At 43.9% G+C, this 25,292-nt stretch overlaps 1 protein-coding gene across 1 annotated transcript; it reads left to right on the top strand.

Annotated features, from left to right (window-relative positions):
• The first annotated feature begins 2,295 nt into the window (after positions 1-2,295).
• fgf16 (fibroblast growth factor 16) lies at positions 2,296-16,011 on the top strand. The gene is made up of 3 exons (XM_043704989.2): positions 2,296-3,055; positions 5,541-5,644; positions 15,587-16,011. Exons 1-3 carry the CDS (start codon positions 2,770-2,772, stop codon positions 15,830-15,832), a joined length of 636 nt encoding a protein of 211 aa, XP_043560924.1. The 5' UTR covers positions 2,296-2,769; the 3' UTR covers positions 15,833-16,011.
• The last annotated feature ends 9,281 nt before the right edge of the window (positions 16,012-25,292 follow it).

Consider the following 25,292-nt stretch of genomic DNA (forward strand, 5'->3'; position numbering starts at 1 on the left):
GGGCTTTCAGATTGCACCCCCTTCCCCCTCCCGCCCCCACATACACAACCGGCAGGAAAGCCAATGTTAGATCATTCCATCGCTGCCTTTAATGGCTCGGGGCCTTTAATGCTCTGGCGAAAGCGCTCAACATCTGCAAAATAATTCTGCTGCAAATAACATCCACTGAAAACTAATGTTTTGACAATCAAGTGGCTCGACATTTCCTGGTTTTAGGATTCTGGGAGGAGAGTGCGAAACTCTCCCAGCGTTGGCTCCACACTCTGTCCAAACTGTGGCCCAGCGCCTCTCAGTTCTCTGCAGTCTGGAGATATTGTTTATACAATTGGTAATACAGCCTTGAACTCTTATTATGGTCAGTGGTGGCTCTGCATCCGAAGTCAGTTTATATTATCACTTTAGCAACCAAAGCTGGAGTTTTTAGGTCCGGGATGCCTTCCTCCAATAGAGCGGCTGACATTGCAGACATTGTCACTGGGTCCAAAAGAGAAAATGCTGGAAAATCTCAGCAGGTCTGGCAGCATCTGTGAGGAGAGAAAACAGCTGACGTTTCGAGTCTAACTGACCCTTTGTCAAAGCTGTGACAAAGAGTCAGTTAGACTCGAAACGTCAGCTCTTTTCTCTCCTTACAGATGTTGCCAGACCTGCTGAGATTTTCCAGCATTTTCCCTTTTGGTTTCAGATTCCAGCATCCGCAGTAACTTGCTTTTATTTTGTCACTGGGTCCTGTCATTTCACTCATATGGGACATCTCTCCCTCCTGCAGGACCCATTTCATAACAATTCCACCAGCCTTGCCGTTCCATTCATTCTGTGGGAAGTGATCTTCAGAAATGATTCTCCCCACTTCCAGCTTGTCAGAGGCTGGGAAGAACACAGCAAGCCAGGCAGCAGCAGGAGGTGGAGGGAATTGTAGATGCTGGAATACAGGGTAGGCAAGCAGGAGGCTGGAAGAAGATTGGGAAGGTTGGCTCAGCTTAACCCTTCCAGATGGCAGGGGAATGGCGAGCAGGTGAGAGAGGCCACTCAGTTCATCTCACTTTCCATCGATAAAAAAAACAATCCTGGCAGCACATTATCTAACTGTGAGTACACTCAAGGCCCCACTCTTCACAGAGGTACCTGCATGGCCGGGTCTCACTGGGTTTTTTTCACCTTACACGGGTTTGAGCTCATGCCGCTGTACGGATACCTGGCTCACTTCAGCTAGTAGGGGGAAGATATATTTAAAACTCATAGTCCCATATTTCAGTGGGCCGTCGGCACAGCATCAGCTCACCTGCGGGACAGGTTGTCTTACAGCCGCGGGAAAGACATTGAAGCAGCTACAATTAGCCGAGGTCGTCCAACCCTTGTGTTCAAAAACAGGCTCCTATCTCATAGATTTTGAACTGTTGCCAAACCGAAACCACTTCACAACAGTGAGTCAAAATCTGCACACGTTACATGAAGGGAACTTGACCTCACAACTGGGTTTACTCACAAAGCAAGTGCGTTCAGCAACAGAAAAAAGATACTCAGATTTATCCCGTTCTCGTCCCTAACCCCACATCAAATAAAACCATTGACTTGCCCCCCCCCCCCCCCCAGACACACACAAGACAATTGCTGTGAATAATCACTTTTAATGCATTTTCCTGTAACGCCTTTCCACTTTGTAGTCACAAGTACTAATTTGTATGGCGTTTTAAGTACCTACAAGATGCGTGTGTGTGTGTGTGTAGGGGGAGGGGTTCTGATCTATATAAAAAGCAGTTGCCCTATTGCTCTGCTCCGTTTTAACTAAAGTAGAAATTCAATGTGCAGCTCCCAGAGAGTACACTGGGGTGGGGAGCAAGGAATTAAAAAGGTGATCAACAGCGACTTCTATCGAGCTGCTGAACCCAGGGCTAGGAGCCCCGTTCAGTCAGGACACTTCCTGCCGGCCGGCCGGCCTGGCTCAGTGGGATCAGTCCTGCTGGTGGACGGGGTTTGGGGTGGGGGGGGGGGGGGGGTGAGATGGGGGATGCTCAATGCTGAGGAACCCGCTCGCCTCTGGCACAGACTAACCAGCTGCTGTCAAACAGAAGAGAGGGGCACGAACTAGCGGGGAACAGCCCCTGCTCAGACTCCCCAGGCTTGTCCAGAGAGTCTGGTAAACAATTACCCCATCCCGGGGGCGGGGGGTGGGTGTGTGTGTGTGTGTGGGGTTGGGGGGGGCATTCGTTAAATTTCCTCTCTCTCTCTGTCACTATCTACCATGGTATAACTGGAAACGTTTCTTAAATAAAACTCTCCCGAGCCACGTTGGCAGCTGCACCTTCTTATGGGAACCGGGAGTGTTATTATTGCTGTGAGGGAGCCGGCTGCAGTTGGGTGATTTCATCAGGAGGGGTTGGAGTTGCCAACTGCTGGTATGCATCAGTGGAGTTTGCTGGGTTTTTTTCCCCTGTAGTGTGTGTGTGTTTTTATACAGTTAACAATGGGTTGTAGCTCTCGCAGGTCGAACCCAATCAATCTGAGAGGCGATTAGCCGTAGGCATGCCAGGCGGGGCTTATTTAAGTATCGAATATGTCAATGTGCGAGTATGTATATAAACAGCTGCTTTCATCTGATTCCCCGGGACTTCAGTAATGAAATTTAAGCGGAGATTAATGCGCCGGGATCTCTATAAACGGAGCAGTCAAAACAGAGTCGTCTCGCCTGTTATTTGACACGAGGGGCTGCATCGGGCGCGGTTCCCCAAGTCAGTGAAGCTGACTGTGAGCAGAGAGTGTCACTGATCCCCCATGACCCTGATGGCCGAGGTCGGCAGCTACCTGGGAGCCCTGGACACAGACATACACGCCGTCTCTCTTGGGAATATGCCGGTGCTTGCCCAGGCGGACTCCCCCGGCTTCCTGAACGAAAGGCTCGGCCAGATCGAAGGCAGGCTCCAGAGGGGAACCCCCACAGACTTCGCCCACCTCAAAGGCATCCTCCGGCGGAGGCAGCTGTACTGCAGGACCGGCTTCCACTTGGAAATCTTCCCGAACGGCACGGTGCACGGTACCCGGCGGGATCACAGCCGCTTCGGTAAGGGGGGGGGGGGGAGCTCCCAGTATTGATAAACAAAGGGAGGGCTGGGGAGGTGGGTGAAGCCAGTCCTGACTAATGGAAGGCAAAGGTCTGGGAGCTTGCTTCAGTCTGTGTATGGACAGCTCAGTCTTTCACCCTCACGGTGCAGCAGAAAATGGTTCCTCAACTCTAAAACATCCCACTTCTGTAAAACTTTCTCTCTCTGTTTCCCACACGTACAACACCAGCCGGACTACCTCAGACAGTAACACGGTTACTGGGTGGAGAGTGAATGGAGCTGGAAAAGCACAGCCAAGTCAGGCAGCATCCGAGGAGCAGGAGAATCGACGTTTCGGGCATAAACCCTTCATCCCTGATGAAAGGTACGGGGATAGAAACGAACAAGCGGAGGATGACCCTGATGAAGGACTGTTCGATTCTCCTGCTCCTCGGATGCTGCCTGACCTGCTGTGCTTTTCCAGCAACACACTCTCGACTCTGATCTCCAGCATCTGCAGTTCGCACTGTTTCCTAGTGTACGGCACTATCCTACCCAACAAAACGGATGCGTTTATAAACCCGGACAGTATGTGTGATGCGGTCGGGGTTTGGAGCACTATATGTGGACAGTGTCTGGGTGTGTTTGGGAGATAGTGCCTCTGAGCGCCCGCACCGTGTTCACAATGAAGCACAGCGAGTGGACACCGGGGGAGCGGAACCTCATCTCCCTCAATTGATGTGGAGTTAGAGAGGGGGAGAGTGTAGCAACCCCGAGGAACATGCACCCATCCCGCCTGGGGTGCATGGACTTAGCCAAGGGGAGGAGGCACCCAGACAGCGGGAGGCAAGAGGAGAGAAAAGAGTCAAGGGGGAAGGCTTTTACACCACAGGGAACTTTACACTAACAGATTGCGAGAGAAGTGCAACACACACACACACACAGGAGCCAACCCAGACTGACACACATGGACTGGGAGAGGCGTCGGCAGGAGCTGCAGAGACAGGGCGATGGAAACCAAGTGCACCCCCCAGACTGAGCGGGATGCCAAATACACGGAGTAAAAAAGGCTCTCCCCCCGCTTGGGAAGGCACGTTCGTTTCTATCCCCGGGCCTTTCTCCTCCCTCCCTCTTTTTCCACCATCCACCTCTCCTTTCTCTCTCCACTGGCTGAAACTGGTGTCTTTCATCCACAGGAAAGAAACAGCTCCGTCCTCCGCGGACTTGTAGCGGCTGTCCCAGAGCAAGTGCCTCTCCCCCCAAACCCACCCCCCTCCCGTTCACAGAGAGCAGCCAGGCTGTCCCAGAGCAAGTGCCTCTCCCCCCAAACCCACCCCCCTCCCGTTCACAGAGAGCAGCCAGGCTGTCCCAGAGCAAGTGCCTCCCCCCCCCAAACCCACCCCCCTCCCGTTCACAGAGAGCAGCCAGGCTGTCCCAGAGCAAGGGCCTCTCCCCCCAAACCCACCCCCCTTCCGTTCACAGAGAGCAGCCAGGCTGTCCCAGAGCAAGTGCCTCTCCCCCCAAACCCACCCCCTTCCCGTTCACAGAGAGCAGCCAGGCTGTCCCAGAGCAAGTGCCTCTCCCCTAAACCCACCCCCCCCTCCCGTTCACAGAGAGCAGCCAGGCTGTCCCAGAGCAAGTACCCCTCCCCGCAAACCCACCCCTCTCCCGTTCACAGAGCAGCCAGGCTGTCCCAGAGCAAGTGCCTCTCCCCCCCCCCCCCCCACACCCACCCCCTCCCTTTCACAGAGAGCAGCCAGGCTGTCCCAGAGCAAGTACCCCTCCCCGCAAACCCACCCCTCTCCCGTTCACAGAGCAGCCAGGCTGTCCCAGAGCAAGTGCCTCTCCCCCCGCCCCAAATCCACCCCCCCCCCCCCCCGTTCACAGAGAGCAGCCAGGCTGTCTTGACCCGGCCCAAATCAAGTGCCCCCCCCCCCAACTATTCTCAAGCACAGCCAGACAATCTTTTTTAAAAATCCCATTTTCTCAGTATTTCCTCCGTCTGTCATTCGGAAGCAATGCTGCTTTTCCGAGCAGACATTGCACGAGCTATTTGAAGGTCGATCAAATCAAAGTAAGAAATGAAACCTGAAAGAATAGCGAATTTTATAACTAGAACCAGACCCTGGGATCTGATCCTACATTTCAGTCTTAAACACGTTCGTCTTTTAAAAAAAATCATCACCGACACACTTTTTCAACTATTTGGTGACAACTACATAACTTCTGTAACACAAAGAAAGCCCTAACAGTCTTCCCTCCTGAACCCTAGTCACGCTGCTTAGTGAATTGAAGGAAGACTTGTTGGCCACTAGTTTCTCCTCTGGTCTCTTTGGCATCAGCTGTTCTGTTTGACTATTACTGGTCTGGAAAGTTGTCCCGGGTTCAGGAATGTCCAATAAAATATGCATAGTACTCATTTTTACAGTGCCTTCGGGCAGAACGTACTTACAAATTGGGTGAGTATGATCACTGACCATTTCCACTGTCTGGTGTGTTGTGCAGGGATCCTGGAGTTCATAAGCCTAGCGGTGGGACTGGTCAGCATTCGTGGGGTGGACTCGGGACTTTACCTGGGGATGAACGAGAGAGGCGAACTCTATGGGTCGGTAAGTTCGACATCGTTTTCCATATCCTTTTCACACCGAGAACCAAGCAATGTTTCAGCAGGCGTTAAAGACTGCAATATAAGGAAAAAAACTGATTCCTACTTGTTTCTGTGTCAATCAACTGGTTTGTGTGATATGTGTGTATTATCTAACTGAAGCGCCGTACAGGAAAGTTTGCTTTGCTTGTAAGGCAAAATAAGGCGATTTGTGTCTCAATTTCAATTGCCATCATGGACCTGGACTTGTGTTTCCATATCATTCGTTATTTCCCACGTACCTACTTTCCCACAAGTGGTTTTTATTTCCATTCTCATATTCGAAAGATGCAATTAAATATAACCCCAGCTGTACTGTAACTGAGGATTTCCTACAGGCAAACTTCAGAAGGTACTGCTCAGTTGCTGTTCCGAATGGCAAGTTACCTTAGTGTTTTAGTGCACTCAAACAGCTGAGCCACCAATCCCTCTGTCTCCCTGAGCCTCTTGGTCTCGCCTCGAGGTGTCCTGCAGCCAGTAATGAAAATTATGTTTGTGATTTTGAAAGAACATACAGCAGAAAAGTGCAATTGTTTCGAGTTGACGTTGTTAACTGTGGAAGTCTACTGAAGCAAATCCCATTGCATTTGTCTCTCCAATCAGTTTTACATGAGGCAGTTTTCAATTGTAAGGTGCTGGGGTTACTTAAGATAACCTCCCTAAAATGTTCATTGAAAATATTTATTCAGTGCAGATCTACCATCTGTTGCAATGTGATCTTGCCATGGCTCCCAATACTGTGGCGCATCAAGCAGAATTCTGAAGCCTGCTGTTCTTGGCTGGTCCAGACCTGTGTCTAATAGTAAACCCACTATTAAAAGCAATAACGCCCTTTAACTCAACATATCAATCAGGAACAGCAGTATAGACTTGTCCCTTCCCTTAGAAGTTGCTCATTGTTGTCAAACACCAACTGTAATGGTATTTCAGGAGAACCAAAATATATATTTCTGGTATTTTTCAGTGTCTCACAGGGCAGAATATCCCTATATTACTCACTCTTCTTGACAGACAAGGTGATTATTGCTGAAGGTTTTGCTTAAAACATTTATTTCTCTCGGGTGACATGAAATTATTGTATTATTTAAGTATGTTAGCAATGGAAATTGCACCCCATTCTTGCAATCTCCCTATATTTGATAAATTAACTCTTACATTGTATGGGGCTTATATTGGAACCAGGAAGCACTTTATTGTGCAGGAGTTTTGCAATACACACAAATATATAAGTAGAAAGGGAACTTGCATTCATGTAGCAGCTTTCTGAAATGATCCACTGCCAATGAAATACTATTGGCTTATTGCCAATTGGGAAATACAGCAGCCAATTTGTTGACAGCAAGATCCCACAAACAACAATTATATGTCTCAGTGATGTTGAGTAATGAGTTGTTGAGTAAAATATTAGCCAAGACACCTGAAGATACCTTACTCTTCTTCAAAAAGTGCCAAGGAATCTTTTATGCCCAGAGGCAAACTGGAACTTTGATTCATCATTTCATTTGGAAAACAACACTGTGCATAGTGCAACAATCTTCAGCACCTTCACTGAAATGTTAAGCTAGATTATGTGCTCAAGTCATTGGAGAGAATTGCTTTGACTCAATTGACTCGTACCATTAAGTCAAGATAAGCACCATTCAATTTTGGTCTGGAGCATAGTGGCATAAAATGACTCTCAGGCATTTTGGAGCACTAACCTTTGGTTTTACTGAGTGAAGGGCAAGACTATGGAATCACAATTGCGATTCTCTGCAGTGTTAAGATGTATATTGGTAAGTTTACTTTGCCATGATGACCATTCCTGTGGCTTCTAGCAGTGAGATTCAGAGTAATATCCAACAGTAGCACCTGGGCGAAAGTGAGGACTGCAGATGCTGGAGATCAGAGTCAAGATTAGAGTGGTGCTGGAGAAGCACAGCAGGTCAGGCAACACCCAAGGAGCAGGAAAATCATCCTCATTCCTGATGAAGGGCTCCTGCCCGAAACGTCGGTTTTCCTGCTCCTCAGATGCTACCTGACCTGCTGCGCTTTTCCAGTGCCACTCTAATCTCAACGGTAGCACCTGCTCAGTCTCGCACTCTGATCAATAGGTTTCATTGCACCACAGCTAAAAAAAGAGAAAACAATGTAGTGGAAACAAGAACAAATGAATTCCTCATCTTCACACTTTCCACATTGATGTCTGCTATTCATTTAGCTGTTGAAATCTTAACATGAAATCTTAACAGTGTACCTGAGTTGAAAAAGAATATCAGTTTGGATAGGAGGTAACTCACAGCACAGGCTTGGCTTCATTAACTGCTGCTGTAAATAAATGAGATGGGACAAATCACATTTGATTTTGATCATATTTTTCTAATGCAGCAGGATCCAAGAGCAGAAGACAGTCCAGAGACAGGAATTAAACAGCTAAGAAAATCAAAGAGTGAGATTTAGGAAAGGAAATCATGTGAACCAGGATCTAATTAGTGGCAGGGAGGAATATATAAAGATGATAAGTGTTTGCCTGACACAATTCTCAACATATTTCATATTATCTGCAAGAGTTTTTTTTAAAGAACATACTTTGTATCCCAAAAGCTAGGGAAACTTTTTAGAAATAAAAGCAAAGCTACAGGTTTTAGAATTTGAATTTGTTTTTTAAAATTGTAGTAGTCTTGATTTCAGAAATCCTCTTGGAATCGGCCTCGCATCCCTTTCATAGCTTAATTTCAAATACAAAGGGAGTTACAGATTTCCAGTGATCTGATTGCTTCTGTAAGACAAGAATTGTTCCTACAGTGAGTGCATAGTTTTTCACTTGCACAATAGATATTCAGTGAAAGAAGGACCAACTTATTACAGAGGGTTCAACAGCCATCTATCCTTTCAACTAAAACTAATCAGATGTTAGCTGGGGTTCAGCAGTGGGTTAGCATTAAATTATAAAGAATGGTATATGAAGGTGATGAAAACTTGTAAATTAGATAATTGTAATATATGTGACATTTATTATATGCTTTTAGTAACAAGTATACAGTCATAGGGATTCTATAAGTCACCAGTCCCTTGAAATCCAATGCTGAAATGCTTTAAACAGTCCACCTCTCTCAGCTGTGCCTTTGTGGCAGCTACTCCAAGTTTTAGTGCCTCCCTTGGCAAAGAGCCCTGGATCTTGGAATGGGCTAATCTGCAGTAAAGAAAAGAGCAACTCTTTTACACTGGAAGACCAGCAAGATTCAGGTAGTTTTTTTCAGGAATTGATGGTTCTCTAGGTGCAGTGGATGTTTGTCTTGGCATGCATTCCTGGGAACAACTGAGAGAGCCCAGATAGTACAGCTGCTTGTAACATCTGATTCAAAGAGGTAGAGGACACAACTGATATTTTTGTTATTGGGTTTCCAGTTTAAAGAGTCTCTAATCTAATGAAGTATTACCATTGTTATAAATTCAGTGAGACTGGCAGAGGGTTACTTTTAGTCAGTCTATGAACTCCCAAGCTTACTCAAGTGGATTTTGTGTCAGGACAAGTGCTTCTATAAACCTAGCTTTGTAACAGCAGGATTTTAATAATGACATTCCTGTGTAATTATAAACATTATACAAAAATATGAATTTACTTGTTTTCAGCATTTTCTTTAATTACCATCTATCATTAAAAAATACAGATTATATGTATCATTCAATGCAATGAACATAAACTTTGCCCCAACAATCATATTCGCCTCATTGGCTCAGTCCACCACATGAAATGTTTATCTGATGTTGTGCAGTTCACAGAATGATAAGGTCATTGCTCACCTGGTGAATACCTCATCAATGTACTTGTCAATTACTATTCTTCACATCAAACAGGAGACAGTCATTTTAGATGGACATACATTTAGGTTTAGAACAGGTTTTTTTTAAAGCTCTTTTTGACTGTTTGAAAACAACTAATTAAAAGCTTCGGTGTCAGTCTGAGACTTGAGATGGCTGTGCTTCCCAACCCCCTCCGCCTTGTGCAGTTCTCCACCGTCTGGTGTCTGTACGGCTGCTTCCTGCTCCCATCAGAACAGGATGGGTCTATTGTTAATACAAGCTCGATTGTTCAAAAGGCAACAGGTTTCCACTGAATAGGACTGGTCCTACCAGTTCTTCTTTCTCCTGCTCCCCCACCACAACGATCCATCCCAGGACGGTGTACGCAGTGCTCCCTCTAGCGTGCTGTTAGTGAACCAATTGAACTCATCCAAACTGGAGCAGGCAAGTACGAATATCAAAAAACGCAAAAAATGCTGGAAACTCTCAACTAATCTGGCAGCATCTGTGGAGAGGAAAGGCAACAACCTGTGTTAAAAAAAAAATAACATTCCGCAGCAATTTTCTTTGTGTATTCATATTTTGGGAGTGGAAAACAAAATCTTCTGCCTGAAAATGTTTTGCTCTAGTTCTCTTCGGACACCATGAATGCCTAGAGTAGAAATATATCAGTCGTATTGTTGGACACTCTTGTTAAAGGTAACACATGCAGTCCTAACACGATCTTTGTCACATGGCCTGCTAAAACGTAGTTATCCAAAAAAAATTTACACTCTGTCCTTAATCATAAATGTCAAATTATAACAAATAAAGGAGTTTGGAATCGCCCTGATGATCCTTGCCTCTACAATTTTCCTATTCATAAAGATGAAATTAATGTTTGTCACACTCAGATCTGAATTTTCACAATGACGGTGAGGGTATCCAGGTTAGCCAAAACACTATGGGAGCACTAATTCTGGCAGTCCCATCCTCGGCATTTTCACCAGCAAGGGTTGGATCTGGGATGGTTTGCATTTTGCACATCCATAGCTCACAGAGGTGAAAGAACATGTTATCAGTGCAGCTGTCTTCACTTGGGTCCAGTAGTCTGTGCAGTTGTCCAAAACATGACCTGTGTACTTTAGACCTTTCAGGATAAGGACTAAAGCTGCCTGAGTTCTTTGAAGAGAAAAAGGTAGCCTTTTGGACAGACCCAATGACAATTTGGGAGAGATCAAGTGCTCTTTGGGATTGTTAGAAGTAGACATGTACATAAAAAATGGACAAACACATTGGAATGGTCCAGCTGTTGAGAAAACTCAAGCTGCTTAATTCTCCTGACCTTTAATCTTTTGAGAAGACTGCAACATCCAACAAAAAAAACATTGCTTACTATTTGCTGTTTGTGCTGCACTGAAGAAGGGCTCATGCCCGAAACGTCGATTCTCCTGCTCTTTGGATGCTGCCTGACCTGCTGCGCTTTTCGAGCAACACATTTTCAGCTCTGATCTCCAGCATCTACAGTCCTCAGTTTCTCCTGCACTATTTTACCCTCATTAAAGGAGTTACGTTGCAGGACCGATTTCACAACCTATTATTAACAACAGTGGGGTTCCTGTGATCCAAAATTTGATTAACAGTTCTACGTGCTCTAGTGCCACTATGAACAGAAATGTTTGTTTTTATAATGTTTTAACTAGTTGAAAATGTCATGAATGGGATTTTTAATCAATGAGGGTATAATTTCAAATAATGAATTCATCAATGCATTTAAAAAATATTCTTATTTCCCCTCAACATGGATCCTGAGCCTGGGCATGTGGATACTGGCTGAGTTGACATGGGGGATTTATTATAAGGGCAAAGTGTGGTGGTGGATGGCATGAGGGAGCTGTATAGGTGCTATAAAAGGTGAAGCAATAAACAGGGGCATAGGTTGGCATGGTGGGTATGAAGGGTCAGGAAATGGGGAAGAGGATATGAGGGGCATGGGGCAACATAGATTGGGCATGGGGAACCTATTGTCAGGAGGGAGGGGGATGGTAGAGAGTCCCTATAGCTGCCTCTGAACTCTTTCAAGGAGCTGCAGGCCCACTTCCTGCTAACACCCACCCCCAGAATTAAAATCCAGTCACACTCTCCAAAATTAAGTTAGCAGAGCTGGGAATTTACTCTACTCAGTGCTGATGGCAAAACTCAGCTTACAGCCATCTTGTTAAACTGTTCATTATGGAGTATATGAAAGTTGCCAACAAGTGTTAGCAAATATTATTCTCAAGAAGTATCATAAATGCACTTGCTCTTATTCTTGTCTGCCTTTCACATCTACTAAATAGAGAATGCTGCTGACTTTTTCCCTTCAATAGGCCTTGGTACAGTGCTCAATTGTCCCTGCCGTCAGAGACTGGGTCACTCAGAACATGTAGAATTGTACCTGTGTGTTTTAGATGTACTTTTACCAAATTGAGCTAAATATGGTGAACGCAAATGATATGTTGGCCTTCAAAGGGAGAGAATTCGAATACATGAGCAGGAATGCCTTGCTGTAATTGTACAGGGCCTTGGTCAGACCATACCTGAAATACTGTGTGCAGTTTTGGTCTCCTTATCTGTGAAAGGATGTTCTGGCTATGGAGAGAGTGCAATGAAGATTTACCAGACTGATTCCTGGGATGCAATGACTTATGTCTGAAGAGAGATTTGTTCAGCTAGAACTATGTTCACCGGAGTTTAGAAGAATGGTTGTTGGTGCCAGAGGGTGGGAAAACCTTATCAAAATCTATAAAATTCTAACAGGATTAGACAGGGTAAACACAGCAAGGATGTTCTCAATGACTAGGGAGTCCAGAACCAGGCGTTACAGTTTAAGATACAAGATGTGCCATTTAGGATTGAGATGAGGAGAAATTTCTTCATCCAGAGAGTGATGAGTTTGTGGAATTCTCTGCCACAGAAAGCAGTTGAGGCCAAAACACTGACAGTTTTCAAGAAGGATATAGTTCTTAGAGTGAAAGGAAGTCGAGGGGTACAGGGAGAAAGCAGAAACCTGATTCTGAGTTGGATGAGATGATCATATTGAATGTTGGAGCATGTTTGAAGGGCCAAATGGCCTAATTCTGCTCCCACTTCCTATGTTTCCATGTCTCTAAAGTCTTCCCCCTCACTATTTAGGTATATGTGGTAACATACCATCCTCAACAAAGTGTAACAAAAGGCAGTAGGAGTGATGATGAGCATTTACTGTCAACCAGTTTTTTCACTGTTTCAACTGCATATTGGAAATTCCATTCCATTATTTTATCAAACAAGCAAAGTGATAATTTAACAGATAGCATATTTATAAGCATCTTCAGCAAGCCTGCCAGTGCAAGAAAGATAAAGCTTGCATATCGATGGTGTCTTTCAAGTACTCAGTCCTAATGCTCTTTATGAGCAGTAATATACAATTCATCTGAAAGATAGAACCTGTGTCAATGCTGCACTTCCTGAGTGATTCCACAACTGGTGTGGAGGACCTGTTTAGTACTGGATTCCTGATGAAGGGCTTTTGCCTGAAACGTCGATTTTCCTGCTCCTCAAATGCTGCCTGACCTGCTGTGCTTTTCCAGCACCACTCTAATCTAGACTCTGATCTCCGGCATCTATAGTCCTCACTTCTGCCCTGTTTGGCACTGGAGCCCATTAACCTTGACGGGCTGGTTTGGTGAGCTGGGGGCACTTGTGTCTGATGGGCTAGACACGTCAAGGGTCTTCTGGCCAGATGCAAGAACTTCCAAGGGCCAGAGGGGCTCAGGCATGGTGGAGTTGGAGAGCCCAGCTGCCTTTGCAGTGTCCTCAGAGGAGACTGCTGAGGGGTCTTCAAGTTGTTCCTCCTCTGGGCGAATTACTCCTGGCATCTGGAGCGCATGCCAGGTTCCTTGCCCCTCCATCACCATGCCTTCTGCCTGAGGACCAATAACTGGGGCGATGGAGTGAATGCAAGTGTATCTCTCCAACAGAACCTGAGAGAGCTGGGTCTCCATGGCAACTGTCAACCTGTCCATGGAAGCAGCCTGCCTACCTGGGGTTGAAAAGGTGCCCGGTCTCTGCCACGACTCCTTTTTCCCATGGCCACATGCTGACCTCACACTGAGGTGCTCACCAGATTGTGCTCCCACATTTTTCAGGCCTAATGCTCCCACGCCCCCCCCTTCCACCCCAACCTCCCACTATCTGGGGTGATTGTCAATGCTTCCTCTGAGGTCTTGGTACCCCTCATCCTCTAGAAGTTGAGTCGTCTTCTAGGGGAGCTGGCTGGAGCAGGCTGTTACACAGAGAGATGGTGAAAATGCTGGTGATACATGCGTATACAAAAGAGGGATGATGTTACGGTCAGTGGTTAGAGGAGGTGTGCAATGGATGTCAGTGACAGCAGAGTAAGAGTTGCAGGGGAATGGTCCTTAGATGGTCGACAGGACATGGATGTTTCAGCATCACTGCGGGAACTGTCCTACTCTCCTCTGGAGAGGGACATGATTCTCTTCTCAAATGGCGCCCTCTCTGCCCTGTTTCAGGCTGTTCCCTCCTGTAATGAGAGAAGGACAGGGAATGAGTGAGATGAAAATGGGTGGCATAGTTATTAGTGATGGTGCAATGGTGGAAGGTGGTAATTGTTCTGAGGGCGTGAGTAGGTAACACAGAGGGCATGCAGGGCAAGTAGTGTAGGTACAAAAATAGAAATTGCTGAAATAGCTCAGAGCTCTGGCAGCATCTGTGAAGAGAAATCAGAGTTAACATTTTGGATCCAGTGACCCTTGCTCAGACCCAAAACCTTAACTCTGATTTTTCTTCACAGATGCTGCCAGATCTTTTCCAGCAATTTCTGTTTTTGTTTTTGATTTACAGCATCTGCAGTCCTTTGGGTTTTGATTTAGTGGCGTAGGTGATTGGGGTGGGACAGGGGAAATGGGTGATGGAAGCTATTACAGATAACAGTGACAATGACAGAGTAAAGGCCTTACCCACCAAAATTCACTCAATAAGTTTTCTTCTTCCTCTCCTTCCTACTGCATCTTAGTGTACTCCCTGATTCCATAACTGGGCTGGAGGGTGCCTGCTCTGCATGAGAACCCATCAGTCCTGGAGATTTGGTCAGATGATCCATGGACACTTATATCTGGACAGGCCAGACATGCCAAAAGTCTTCTTGATCCTCCTCAGCCTTGGTGAGAAGTGGGTTCAGCAGTGGGGATGGAGTGAGTGTGACATAGCTGAGAGAAGTGTGTGACACTTACCAGAGTGCAGGAGAGAAGGTCATTGACCTTCATGTGGCACTTTTGGCCATTCCTTGGCATTCTGGAGAGGGCACAGACCCAGGTGGCAACCTCCAGTCAGGCTACCAGAGTCTGGTGTATGGCCTCCTCTGCCAGATGGAAGTTGGTCTCTATGTGGATACTGCTGGGTGGTGAGTTGTTCTGGGACTGGCATGTTGCTAGATTAGACATGACTGACACCATACAATGGGGAAAGCTCTTAATGAGTTTGGTATGATACAGTGAAAGGTTCACAATAATCCCTCTAAAAAACCCATGCAACTCAGACTTGGCCAAAAATAACAAGATTCCCTATGCTATTGAAAAGCAATGATCTCTGTGTTAGATAAAGTACAATTCTGCTGGCATGCTTAAAGTTATAGCAGAAAATATCACTGCTGTTTGGAATATGTAAAACAGCGTGTACTTTTGCAATTTACCTGACCCTCCATTGTTTGATTGCTCTCTATTGAAGGAACCCAGTTATCTGACATCTCACTCAAATAGTAAATGTTAAAACTGAATAGTGTAAAATTAAAATGATAGGCATCTTAGGTTTTCTATGAAGTCTCACCTGCCTGGAATGACTTTGGGTCTAATTTTAATTGTGCAGGTAGGTAGGCTTGTAATGGGTAAGATTTTAATTCATTTTTCTAATTGCTATCAGATGTGAAGCATTTTTTAATTCACTCACGGGGCACAGGCATCACTGGGCTGGGCTGGGCCAACACTTATTGCCTATCCCTATTAGAAAAATAAGTTCAACAATTTATTAAGTAGAATAATGACAATACTTAGCATCTAAATGCATCTAATGTACATTCCAATTAATATCTTTTCTCTATTTTCAGAAAAAGTTAACATCTGAATGCGTATTTCGGGAACAATTTGAAGAGAACTGGTATAATACCTATGCATCAACTTTGTATAGACACACAGATACTGGGAGACATTATTACGTGGCTTTGAATAAAGATGGTTCCCCACGGGAAGGATACAGGACTAAACGGCATCAAAAATTTACTCACTTTTTACCTAGACCCGTGGAACCTGAAAAAGTTCCAACATTATACAGAGACCTCTTGAACTATAGTTGATAAAACTCTGCTGCCTTGCATGTGTTGTACATACGCGGGAGCTTTAGCTATTCTGGGGAGCAGTGCCAACAAGGAACTCGTGGCCATTTCAGAGACGACCACTTTGGTTGAATTCGTTACCACTATTAATACTATCAAGCCTTTGTGAAGTGCACAGTCCCAGGATTTTTTTTTTAATACTCACACATCTATATTCTCCACTGAATATTGCTTCTAGATATTTGTTAAGGAGGCAAGGAACAAAAAGACTTGGAGACAATGGACACTTTTATTGCTGGAAAGAAACAAAAGGCCACGAAGTGGTGATAAACGCTGCTGCAAATAAAGAAGCTTTGAGCTAAAAGTTATATATTTATCAAAAGTTGATATATTTCCGATCTGTGGATGACACACTGCTGAAAGCAGATATTTACTATGCGACATGGAAGAGAAGAGCCAACAAGATATAAGATTCCCAGTCTTTAGAATGGGCTAAAATTATGACATGGACACTGTACAAATGGACATAATATTATTTATAGAAATGTCAATATTATATTTATTTTATATATTTATTTATTACATAGACTATATTTTTAATGACAATGTATAGACCAGATTGCAGTCTGGAAGGATTAGATCCTACTGAAATGTAAATGACCACTTTTAAGTTATGAAGATCTATGAATGTTGAGTTCAAAAGATTATGGACCATAAATAAAACACTTTGTTCAAAGCAAAACTTATATTGTACAATTAACATGTTGCTTGTTCACTCTTAATAAAAAGAAATCATGATTTAAATTTAACATGTAACAAATATTCAAACATGTTTCTAAATCAGTTGTTGCAAAACTCTTATTTTCCACCAAGTTAGACAAGCGGGATGTTAATATTTGTTTAAAATAATTTGCAAGTTTTCTTTATACCAGTAGTTTAACATATTTGACCAGTTACCTTTAGTTATTGCTTGTTTGCTCCTCTTTGGGCCAGTTTCAGAAATAAACTCTCTTTCCAATGTAAATGAGCTCATGATGCTAAGTAAAATATTAACAAACCTTTATTCATTTCCAAAAGTGAAGGACTTGCCATGTTTCCAGTAATTTTTGATGTTTTAATTTTTTGGTGCATAGCCCTGTATAATCATTCACAGGATTCAGCTATTTTTCAGATGGAGTCAAATGGAGTCAAACATTAAAGTACTTTGACCCACGAAACAAGTCTTAGTTGTATAAGATTAAACAAAGAATTGCAGATGCTAGAGATCTGAAACAAACAAAAACGAAAACTGCCAGAAAGATTCAGCAGCATCTGTGGAGAGAAAATAAAGTAAATGTTTCGAGTGCATTGAAGGGTCACTGGACTCAAAACAATAACTTAAGTTTTCTGTCCACAGGTGCTGCCAGACCGGCTGAGCTTCTCCAGCAATTTCTGTCTTGGTTGTACAACACAGGCTCAGTGGGACACAAGTTTGCAATTTAAGCTGGCAAGACCCTGACCAAATTACAAATAAAAATACAAATAAAAGAGGAAGGAATTTTAACACAAGAAGAAAAATCGTCAAATAACCTTTTTTTAAAATAGGAAACAAATGCACGTTCCTTTTTAAGAGATAAAAATTCTGTCTACTTAAAAATAAAAATGCAAACTCTATGTTTGTAGTAGATTTGAAAATATTGAAAATGCACCAAGTTAATTGTTAGACTTCAAAACTACTAAGTTACCATTCCCCCTAAACCTCCCCAGGAAATATTCTGCCTCCAACACTCATAACCCCATTTGGTGTTCATGTCATTAAAGAATGAAGGAACAATGTATTCAAAGGCTTTTTGCTGAAAGACCTTTTGGAGCGGTCAGATGTTTGGAAGTGGTTTGGTCACCTTTTGCTAATTTTCCATAATGGCATGTATGAATGCTATGCTGGTGGTTGCAATTGAAATCTATTTAATGTGGTTACACAATCGCTGAAACAGCTGAGGATGTTCACAGTAACCGATATCACCTGCCACAAAGCAGCAGACCCTAAGCTACGATATTTAATAGTGCCAGAGTGTTCTATCATTAAAAAAATTGCACTCTCAGGTCAAAATGCAAGTTCACGTATCACAGATATATTCCAATGTTTTGTGTTACTTAGCAGAGTTTGGTTAAACTTTCAGAATAGCAGCAAGGTACTGAGTGGTCTTTTAGGATAAGGGCGACAGTGTTTTACCAGGGAATTGAGATTTCAGACAACCCAGAATGATTTCATGTTTGTGCTTATCGGAATGAAGGGAAATGAAACACTTTCCAATTTTGCACCTGGTGGTAGCATGAAACATTCCAGAGTGCATGCAGAGTAAGGCTCCTCACCTTCCCTCCCAGAAATGTGCCTTTAATCCTGTAACCATAAGAATATAAGAGGATGAGAACGAGGAGCAGGAGCAGGCATGTTCGTCCCTTGAGCCTACTCTGCCATTCAATACAATCATGGCTGATATTATCGCAGCCTCAACTCCACTTTCCTTCTCATGCTTTATAACCCTTCAACCTAATACTAATTAAAGTACAGAGTGACTTTTCATATTCCATACACCAACATTCATTGGGGTCTACGAAAGGAGATTATAAATATGAGCCAAATTGCTGCAGGTTATTCTACTATAATGCACGTTGGGGTCCTCAGGGCAAATTGCTTATAACGGAATTGATGACTTGTGGACATTGTTTGGATAACGCAAACTTTCTACTGAATGGGTATAGCGATTTTCTACTAGCAATCTTCCACAGCATGATTTTTTATAGCAGTTTTCCATAGTGCAATTTTCTAACGTAAGGTTAGAGAGGAACACAACTGGCATGTAATAGCAGAATATCCTGTACCTTTTATGTTGAACTCACTAGGTAGGGGTTTGTAATTACAGCACCTTAAGCGAAATCTACATTCACAGGGAACAGGTTGAGCCCTGGGACAGAAGTCCTTCCTGGAGGTGAAAGTTTGGTCTGTCACTTAATATTCTGGCCAGTAATTCCAGTGGGTTCTTGGAAGTGGTGTTTCAAAGTCGAGACAAACAAAACAAATGAAAAAAATAAATGGGTAGAGAGACATTTAAATTTATGGAGAAAATATAATATGCTTCAGGTTTTACTTATTAATTGATGGGATAAAAGAAAAAAGGTAACAATTGAAATAAATAAAAGCATTTTGAGGAAGGTCAGAAATAGAATTGGAAAGCAGAAAAGTAGATTACAAATAGCAATATTCAAACAGGAAATAGAATGAAAAAAGACAGGAAAATCAATAAGTATTTAATAGGGGATCAAATTGCTCAAGAAAACAAAGCTTTTGTTTGACAATGAAGTAGAACCCCAGAGCCACTGGTTCACGTTTTATGAATAATGTACAATGAGCAATCCCATCAGCAGTATTATTGAGGAGGGTTATCACTGTAATCTGATTGAGTAAATTGAGGTGGTATAATGAACTTTTAGCACATTGCAGAATGACCCTTAGTGGTCCTCGCTGGGCTTTCTTTGATAGAACCAATAAATGCCACAGCAACAGACTGCACAAACTAGACAAAACCAGAAAACCCTTGCAAAAAGTGCCAGAGAGCTGTGCAGCTGTAAAAGAAATCTCAGTTTCTTCGATAGCTTGGAAGAATCTGCAGAACATTGACAACGACGAATCAAAGGAAATGTGTTACAAGTTTATACCAACACAAAGTAAGAACAGCTTACCTATCCAATCAATACTCTTAGGAAGAAATGACATTGGAGATAAGGTTGTGAATTCAATTTCAGTGATTTTGGTTATTTCACATGGAACAATTTAATCATTTAGATACTTTTAGTGAATTAAAATATATTATGTAGTATATTGCAAACATGTCAGAAACAACATGAGGCAAAATCACGTCTAATGAAACACTAGCAGATCTCGTGTCATTTGTCATCATGAGACAGAAGCTATGTTGTAAAGAGGAGAATGAGTGTTGCTCTGGGTGAGGGTGCCTCCAACACAGGCACTAAGCAAGGTTTTGCAATCTTTGAATATAAATGATAGGCGCCTATCATCTGGTTGTAAATCTATTGAATTGCAGCACACCTCAGTAGGGAACTTCATTTTGTATAATATTTTCTGTAACACCACTTAAAGATCTCTTAGAGAAGAAGAGGATTTTGGTTGCAGTGTGTGCTGGAAGGTTTTAGAACATTGAACAATACAGCGCAGAACAGGTCCTTCGGCCCTCGATATTGCGCCAACCTGTGAACTAATCTAAACCCATTCCCCTACACTATCCTATCATCATCCATATGCTTATCCAGGGACTGTTTAAATGCCCCAAATGTGGCTGACTCAATCAAATTGGTAGGCAGGGCATTCCATGCTTTTACCAATCTCTGAGTAAAGAGCCTGCCTCTAACATCTGTCTTAAACCTATCACCCCTCATATGGGAAAGGCATTCTAAGCGAGGAGAATGTAACTAAGCTGCCAACAGGGCCCAGAGCACAATCTGAGGTTCTCAGAGTGGTGGGCTTGCTGCAGAGACCGGACAAGAGGAGAGATGTCCTCTTCTCCATCAGGAGACTTTCCAAGGAAGACATTGCAATGACTGAGGAAGCAGAAGGTAATGGGGGACGTGCTAGCCACCCACACCTAATGACCTGAATGTCACATTGCAAGAACCTCAGTGACCTCACTTGAGTGTTCAAGATGAGTGAATGCATTTTCAAAAATAATAGGATGGATTTTCTGAGGAGCGTCAATCTCTGCTACCGAGTTTGCTACTCTGCCCCCTTTTACCAAAAGAAGAAAACTCTGCGTTTCTGAGAGTGGATTCGAATCAGGTCTCTCTCAAAAATGCAGAGTGATACTCCTATTGGGACAGCTGTTCATTGCACAGACTTTATGAGGAAGGTAAACATTACCTCCTTTGCACAGCAGGCAACTGTCACTTTCTGAAACGCAAAGAGCGTGACAGCCTATTTGACAGCTGCTGTCAAACCGTTAAGTACAAGGTAACTGTAGTGCTAACACACAGAGAGCAGGGTTCCAAAGGGGGTGGGTAAGTAGAATGCCAGCTGGGGATAGGGAGGTCATCGGGGTAGAATATCCAATGGGTAGAGGGGTAGGATGCCAGTTGGGGATGGGTTAAGGTGCCAGGGTTACGATCCTAAAAGGGTAGGGACAAAGTTTTCAGGTAAGTAGAGTGCCAGCTGGCAGATGCCAGATTGGTGAGCTGCCAGAGACAGGGTGGATGAGAGAAATTGGGAACGGTGATGGGGTGCAGGAAGGGAGGATGGGTGCCAATTAGTGGGTGTTATGGTCTGGTGGTGGGGGTCAGGTCAGGTCAGGTGGGGGGGGAGCAGGGCTTTGTTGCTTCAGTTTAGCTTCAGTGCAGGTGGGGGAACATGGGGGATGTTGGGACGGAGTAGGGGTAGGGGTCAACCCTGGTTGGAGGATGCTGAGTTAGGATCTTGGAGATGAATGCGATCTGGGGGAGGTGTAGTTGGGGTGGATGAGCTAAATATGGAGTCTATTGAATAGTTACTAAGTTTTGACTGTATATTTAATAGTCTAACTTTACTTGAGGAAATATTTTACTTAATCTTATCAGAACCCTTGGAAATCTCCAATTTTTGTGGAGAACATCAGTGGTTCAGAGACTTCCAGAGGGTTTCAGATAGAGATGAATTTTTCTCTGGATTATTCAATTTTCTAGGCACTTCCTTCAGAGTCTGCTCCAATGGGGATTCTCATGTGCTACTTCTGGAATAATGACTATCCAGTGACTGGAAATTCCAAGCCTGTATCCTTACAACTGAACCAACAGCCTCATATACTGGTCCACGCAACGCACAGTCTTTCCTGACCTACCAACAATTTCTATCAACACAGACCAACCCAACAGTCACAGTTTAACATCACTGTCTTACACGGAGCACAGTTGCAAGCCTCTGCCACTCAGTTTGCTCAAACTGTTGCCTATTTAAGGGAGGCGATGGTCTTGTGGTATTATCATTGGACTGTTAATCCAGAGACCTAGGTAATGATCTGGGGAACCAGGCTCCAATTTGAATTCAATAAACATCTGAAATTAAGAAGCTAATGACAACTATAAATCCATTGCCAAATGTCAGACAACCCTATCTGGGTCACTAATGTCCTTTAGGGAAGGAATCTGCAGTCCTTACCTGGTCTGGCCGACATGTGACTCCATACCCACAACAATGTGGTTGACTATCAACTGCCCTCTGGACAATTAGGGATGGCAATAAATTCTGGCCTAGCCAGCGACGCCCTCATCCTGTTACAGAATAAAAAAAATTAACCAATACAGTCACCTCCCTCCAACACATGCTGCCACACTGCCTGATACACTTCCCGGTCTCCTGCAGAACTTGGTGGCACATGTGCTCAGCTGGGTAGCTCAAGAGGGGGTGAAAGTGAGTACTGCAAATGTTGGAGATTAAAGTCAAGATTAGAATGGTGCTGGAAAAGCACAGTAGGTCAGGCAACATCTGAGGAGCAGGAAAATTGACGATTCGGGCTGGAGCCCTTCATTATAGAGTCATAGAGATGCATAGCATGGAAACAGACCCTTCGGTCCAACCTGTCCATGCTGACCAGATATCCCAACCCACTCTAGTTCCACCACCAGCACCTGGCCCATATCCCTCCAAACCCTTCCTATTCATATACTCATCCAGATACCTTTTAAATGTTACAATTGTACTAGCCTCCACCACTTCCTCGGGCAGCTCATTCCATACAAGTATCACCCTCCGAGTTAAACGGTTGCCCCTTAGGTCTCTCTTATATCTTTCGCCTCTCACCTTAAACCTATGCTTTCTAGTTCTGGACTCCCCGACCCCAGGGAAAAGACTTTGTCTATTTACCCTATCCATGCCCTTCATGATTTTATAAACCTCTATAAGGTCACCCCTCAACCTCCGACGCTCCAGAGAAAACTGTCCTAGCCTATTCAACCTCTCCCTATAGCTCAAATCCTCCAATCATGGCCACATCCTTGTAAATCTTTTCTGAATCTTTTCGAGTTTCACAACAGCTTTCCGATAGGAAGGAGACCAGAATTGCAAGCAATATTCCAATATTCTAACCAATGACATGTACAGCCGCAACATGACTTCCCAACTCCTGCACTCAATACTCTGACCAATAAAGGAAAGCATACCAAACACCTTCTTCACTATCCTATCTACCTGCGACTCCACTTTCAAGGAGCTATGAACCTGCACTCCAAAGTCTCTTTGTTCAGCAACACTCCCTAGGACCTTACCATTAAGTGTATAAGTGCTGCTAAGATTTGCTTTCCCAAAATACAGCACCTCGCATTTATCTGAATTAAACTCCATCTGCCATTTCTCAGCCCATTGGTCCATCTGGTCAAGATCCTGTTGTAATCTGAGGTAACCCTCTTCGCTGTCCACTACACCTCCAATTTTGGTGTCGTCTGCAAATGTACTAACTATATCTCTTATGCTCACATCCAAATCATTTATATAAATGATGAAAGAACCCAGCATCGATCCTTGTGGCACTCCACTAGTCATAGGTCTCCACTCTGAATAACAACCCTACACCACCACCCTCTGTCTTCTCCCTTTGAGCCAGTTCTGCATCCAAATGGCGAGTTCTCCCTGTATTCCATGAGATCTAACCTTGCTCATGAGTCTCCCATGGGGAACCTTGTCAAAAGCCTTACTGAAGTCCATATAGATCACATCTACCCCTCTGCCCTCATCAATGCTCTTTGTTACTTCTTCAAAAAACTCAATCAAGTTTGAGAGTCATAATTTCCCATGCATAAAGCCATGTTGACTATTCCTAATCTGTCCTTGCCTTTCCAAATATATGCATATCCTGTCCCTCAGGATTCCCTCCAACAACTTGCCCACCACCGATGTCAGGCTCACTAACTGGTCTATAGTTCCCTGGCTTGTCCTTACCACCTTTCTTAAACAGTGGCACCACATTAGCCAACCTCCAGTTTTCTGGCACCTCACCTGTGACGATCGACGATACAAATATCTCAGTAAGAGGCCTCACACTCACTTCCCTAGCTTCCCACAGAGTTCTTGGGTACACCTGATCACGTCCTGAGGATTTATCCACTTTTATGACTGTAATATAGACATTTTTTAAGTTGTCACCATCTATTTCTCTACATTCTGTATCTTCCATGTCCTTTACCACAGTAAATACTGATGCAAAATACTTGTTTAGTATCTGCCCCATCTCCTGTGGCTCCACACAAAGGCCACCTTGCTGATCTTTGAGGTGTCCTATTCTCTCTGCATTACCCTTTTGTCCTTAATGTATTTGTAAAAACCCTTTGGATTCTCCTTAACTCTATTTGCCAAAGCTATCTCATGTCCCCTTTTTACCCTCCTGATTTCCCTCTTAAGTATACTCCTACTGCCTTTATACTCTTCAAAGGATTGATTCCTGATGAAGGGCTTTTGCCTGAAATATTGATTTTCTTGCTCCTCAGATGCTGCCTGACCTGCTGTGCGTTTCCATCATCATTCTAATCTTGAGGTCAAGAAGGGGCATTAGCCTGAGTGGTGAAATTGAAAAAGGCAGTGCTGGTGTGAGTCAGTGTTACAATCTGCCGACTCTGCATTTCATTTTACACCCTTGTAATCTCTCACTACTTGACACTCAAACAGGTTAATCTGGTAGGGTATGTACATGCCAGGGACACCAGTTTGCAACCAAGACAGCATCTGAAGCCAGGTGCTACAGGGTTGAATTTTGCAGACCATGCATTCAGTTGCTAATCCAATTCAGAGTGGTCACAGAGAGTGAAACTGCGATTTTGAGACGTGACCTCACTAACATCCGACTACCTAACTGTTTTATGTACATGTCTGTTTGGGGGTGGGTTACCCCAGAGAGTGACCAACCTAATGGAACTCTTCAGGATTGAGGCATCCCATTACTACGGCTGCTCCGCCCACCAGCAAAGCAACTGAATGGCCAGATTACACTTCAGAGGGTTAGAGCCCATCAGTGACAGCAACGCAGGGTATTCTTTCCTTGATGAGGTGGGGGTGGGGTGTGTTGCTCAGTAAGCAGCACAACTGCCCAATATCGGTCACCCAAAGTATTAACATCTTCTATTGGCATTGAAGAGGCTGTAAATTAAATATTTTTGCATTTCAATTGGTTCTTCTGCCAATTAATTTCAATCTCTAACTGCTGGTTACTGACCTTCCTTCCACTGAAAATAGTTGTGCCCCACCTACGTTAAACCTTAAAGATTTTGACTGTCTCTATCAAATCTCATTCTAAACTTCTCTACCTAATGGTGAATAATTGGGTTAATCTCCATTCATCATAGAACTGAAGTACTTCACCTGTTGTACCATTCTAATAAATCTCCTCTGCATCCTAAGGCTTGGACATTCTTATTAAAGCATGGCTTCTAAAATTGGCCACAATATTGTAACTGGACACATCCAGTGCTTTCA

The sequence above is a fragment of the Chiloscyllium plagiosum genome, unplaced genomic scaffold (genome assembly GCF_037043375.1).
Source record: "Chiloscyllium plagiosum isolate Xiang-an unplaced genomic scaffold, Cpla_swu_hap1 HiC_scaffold_11, whole genome shotgun sequence".
Lineage (NCBI taxonomy): Eukaryota > Metazoa > Chordata > Chondrichthyes > Orectolobiformes > Hemiscylliidae > Chiloscyllium > Chiloscyllium plagiosum.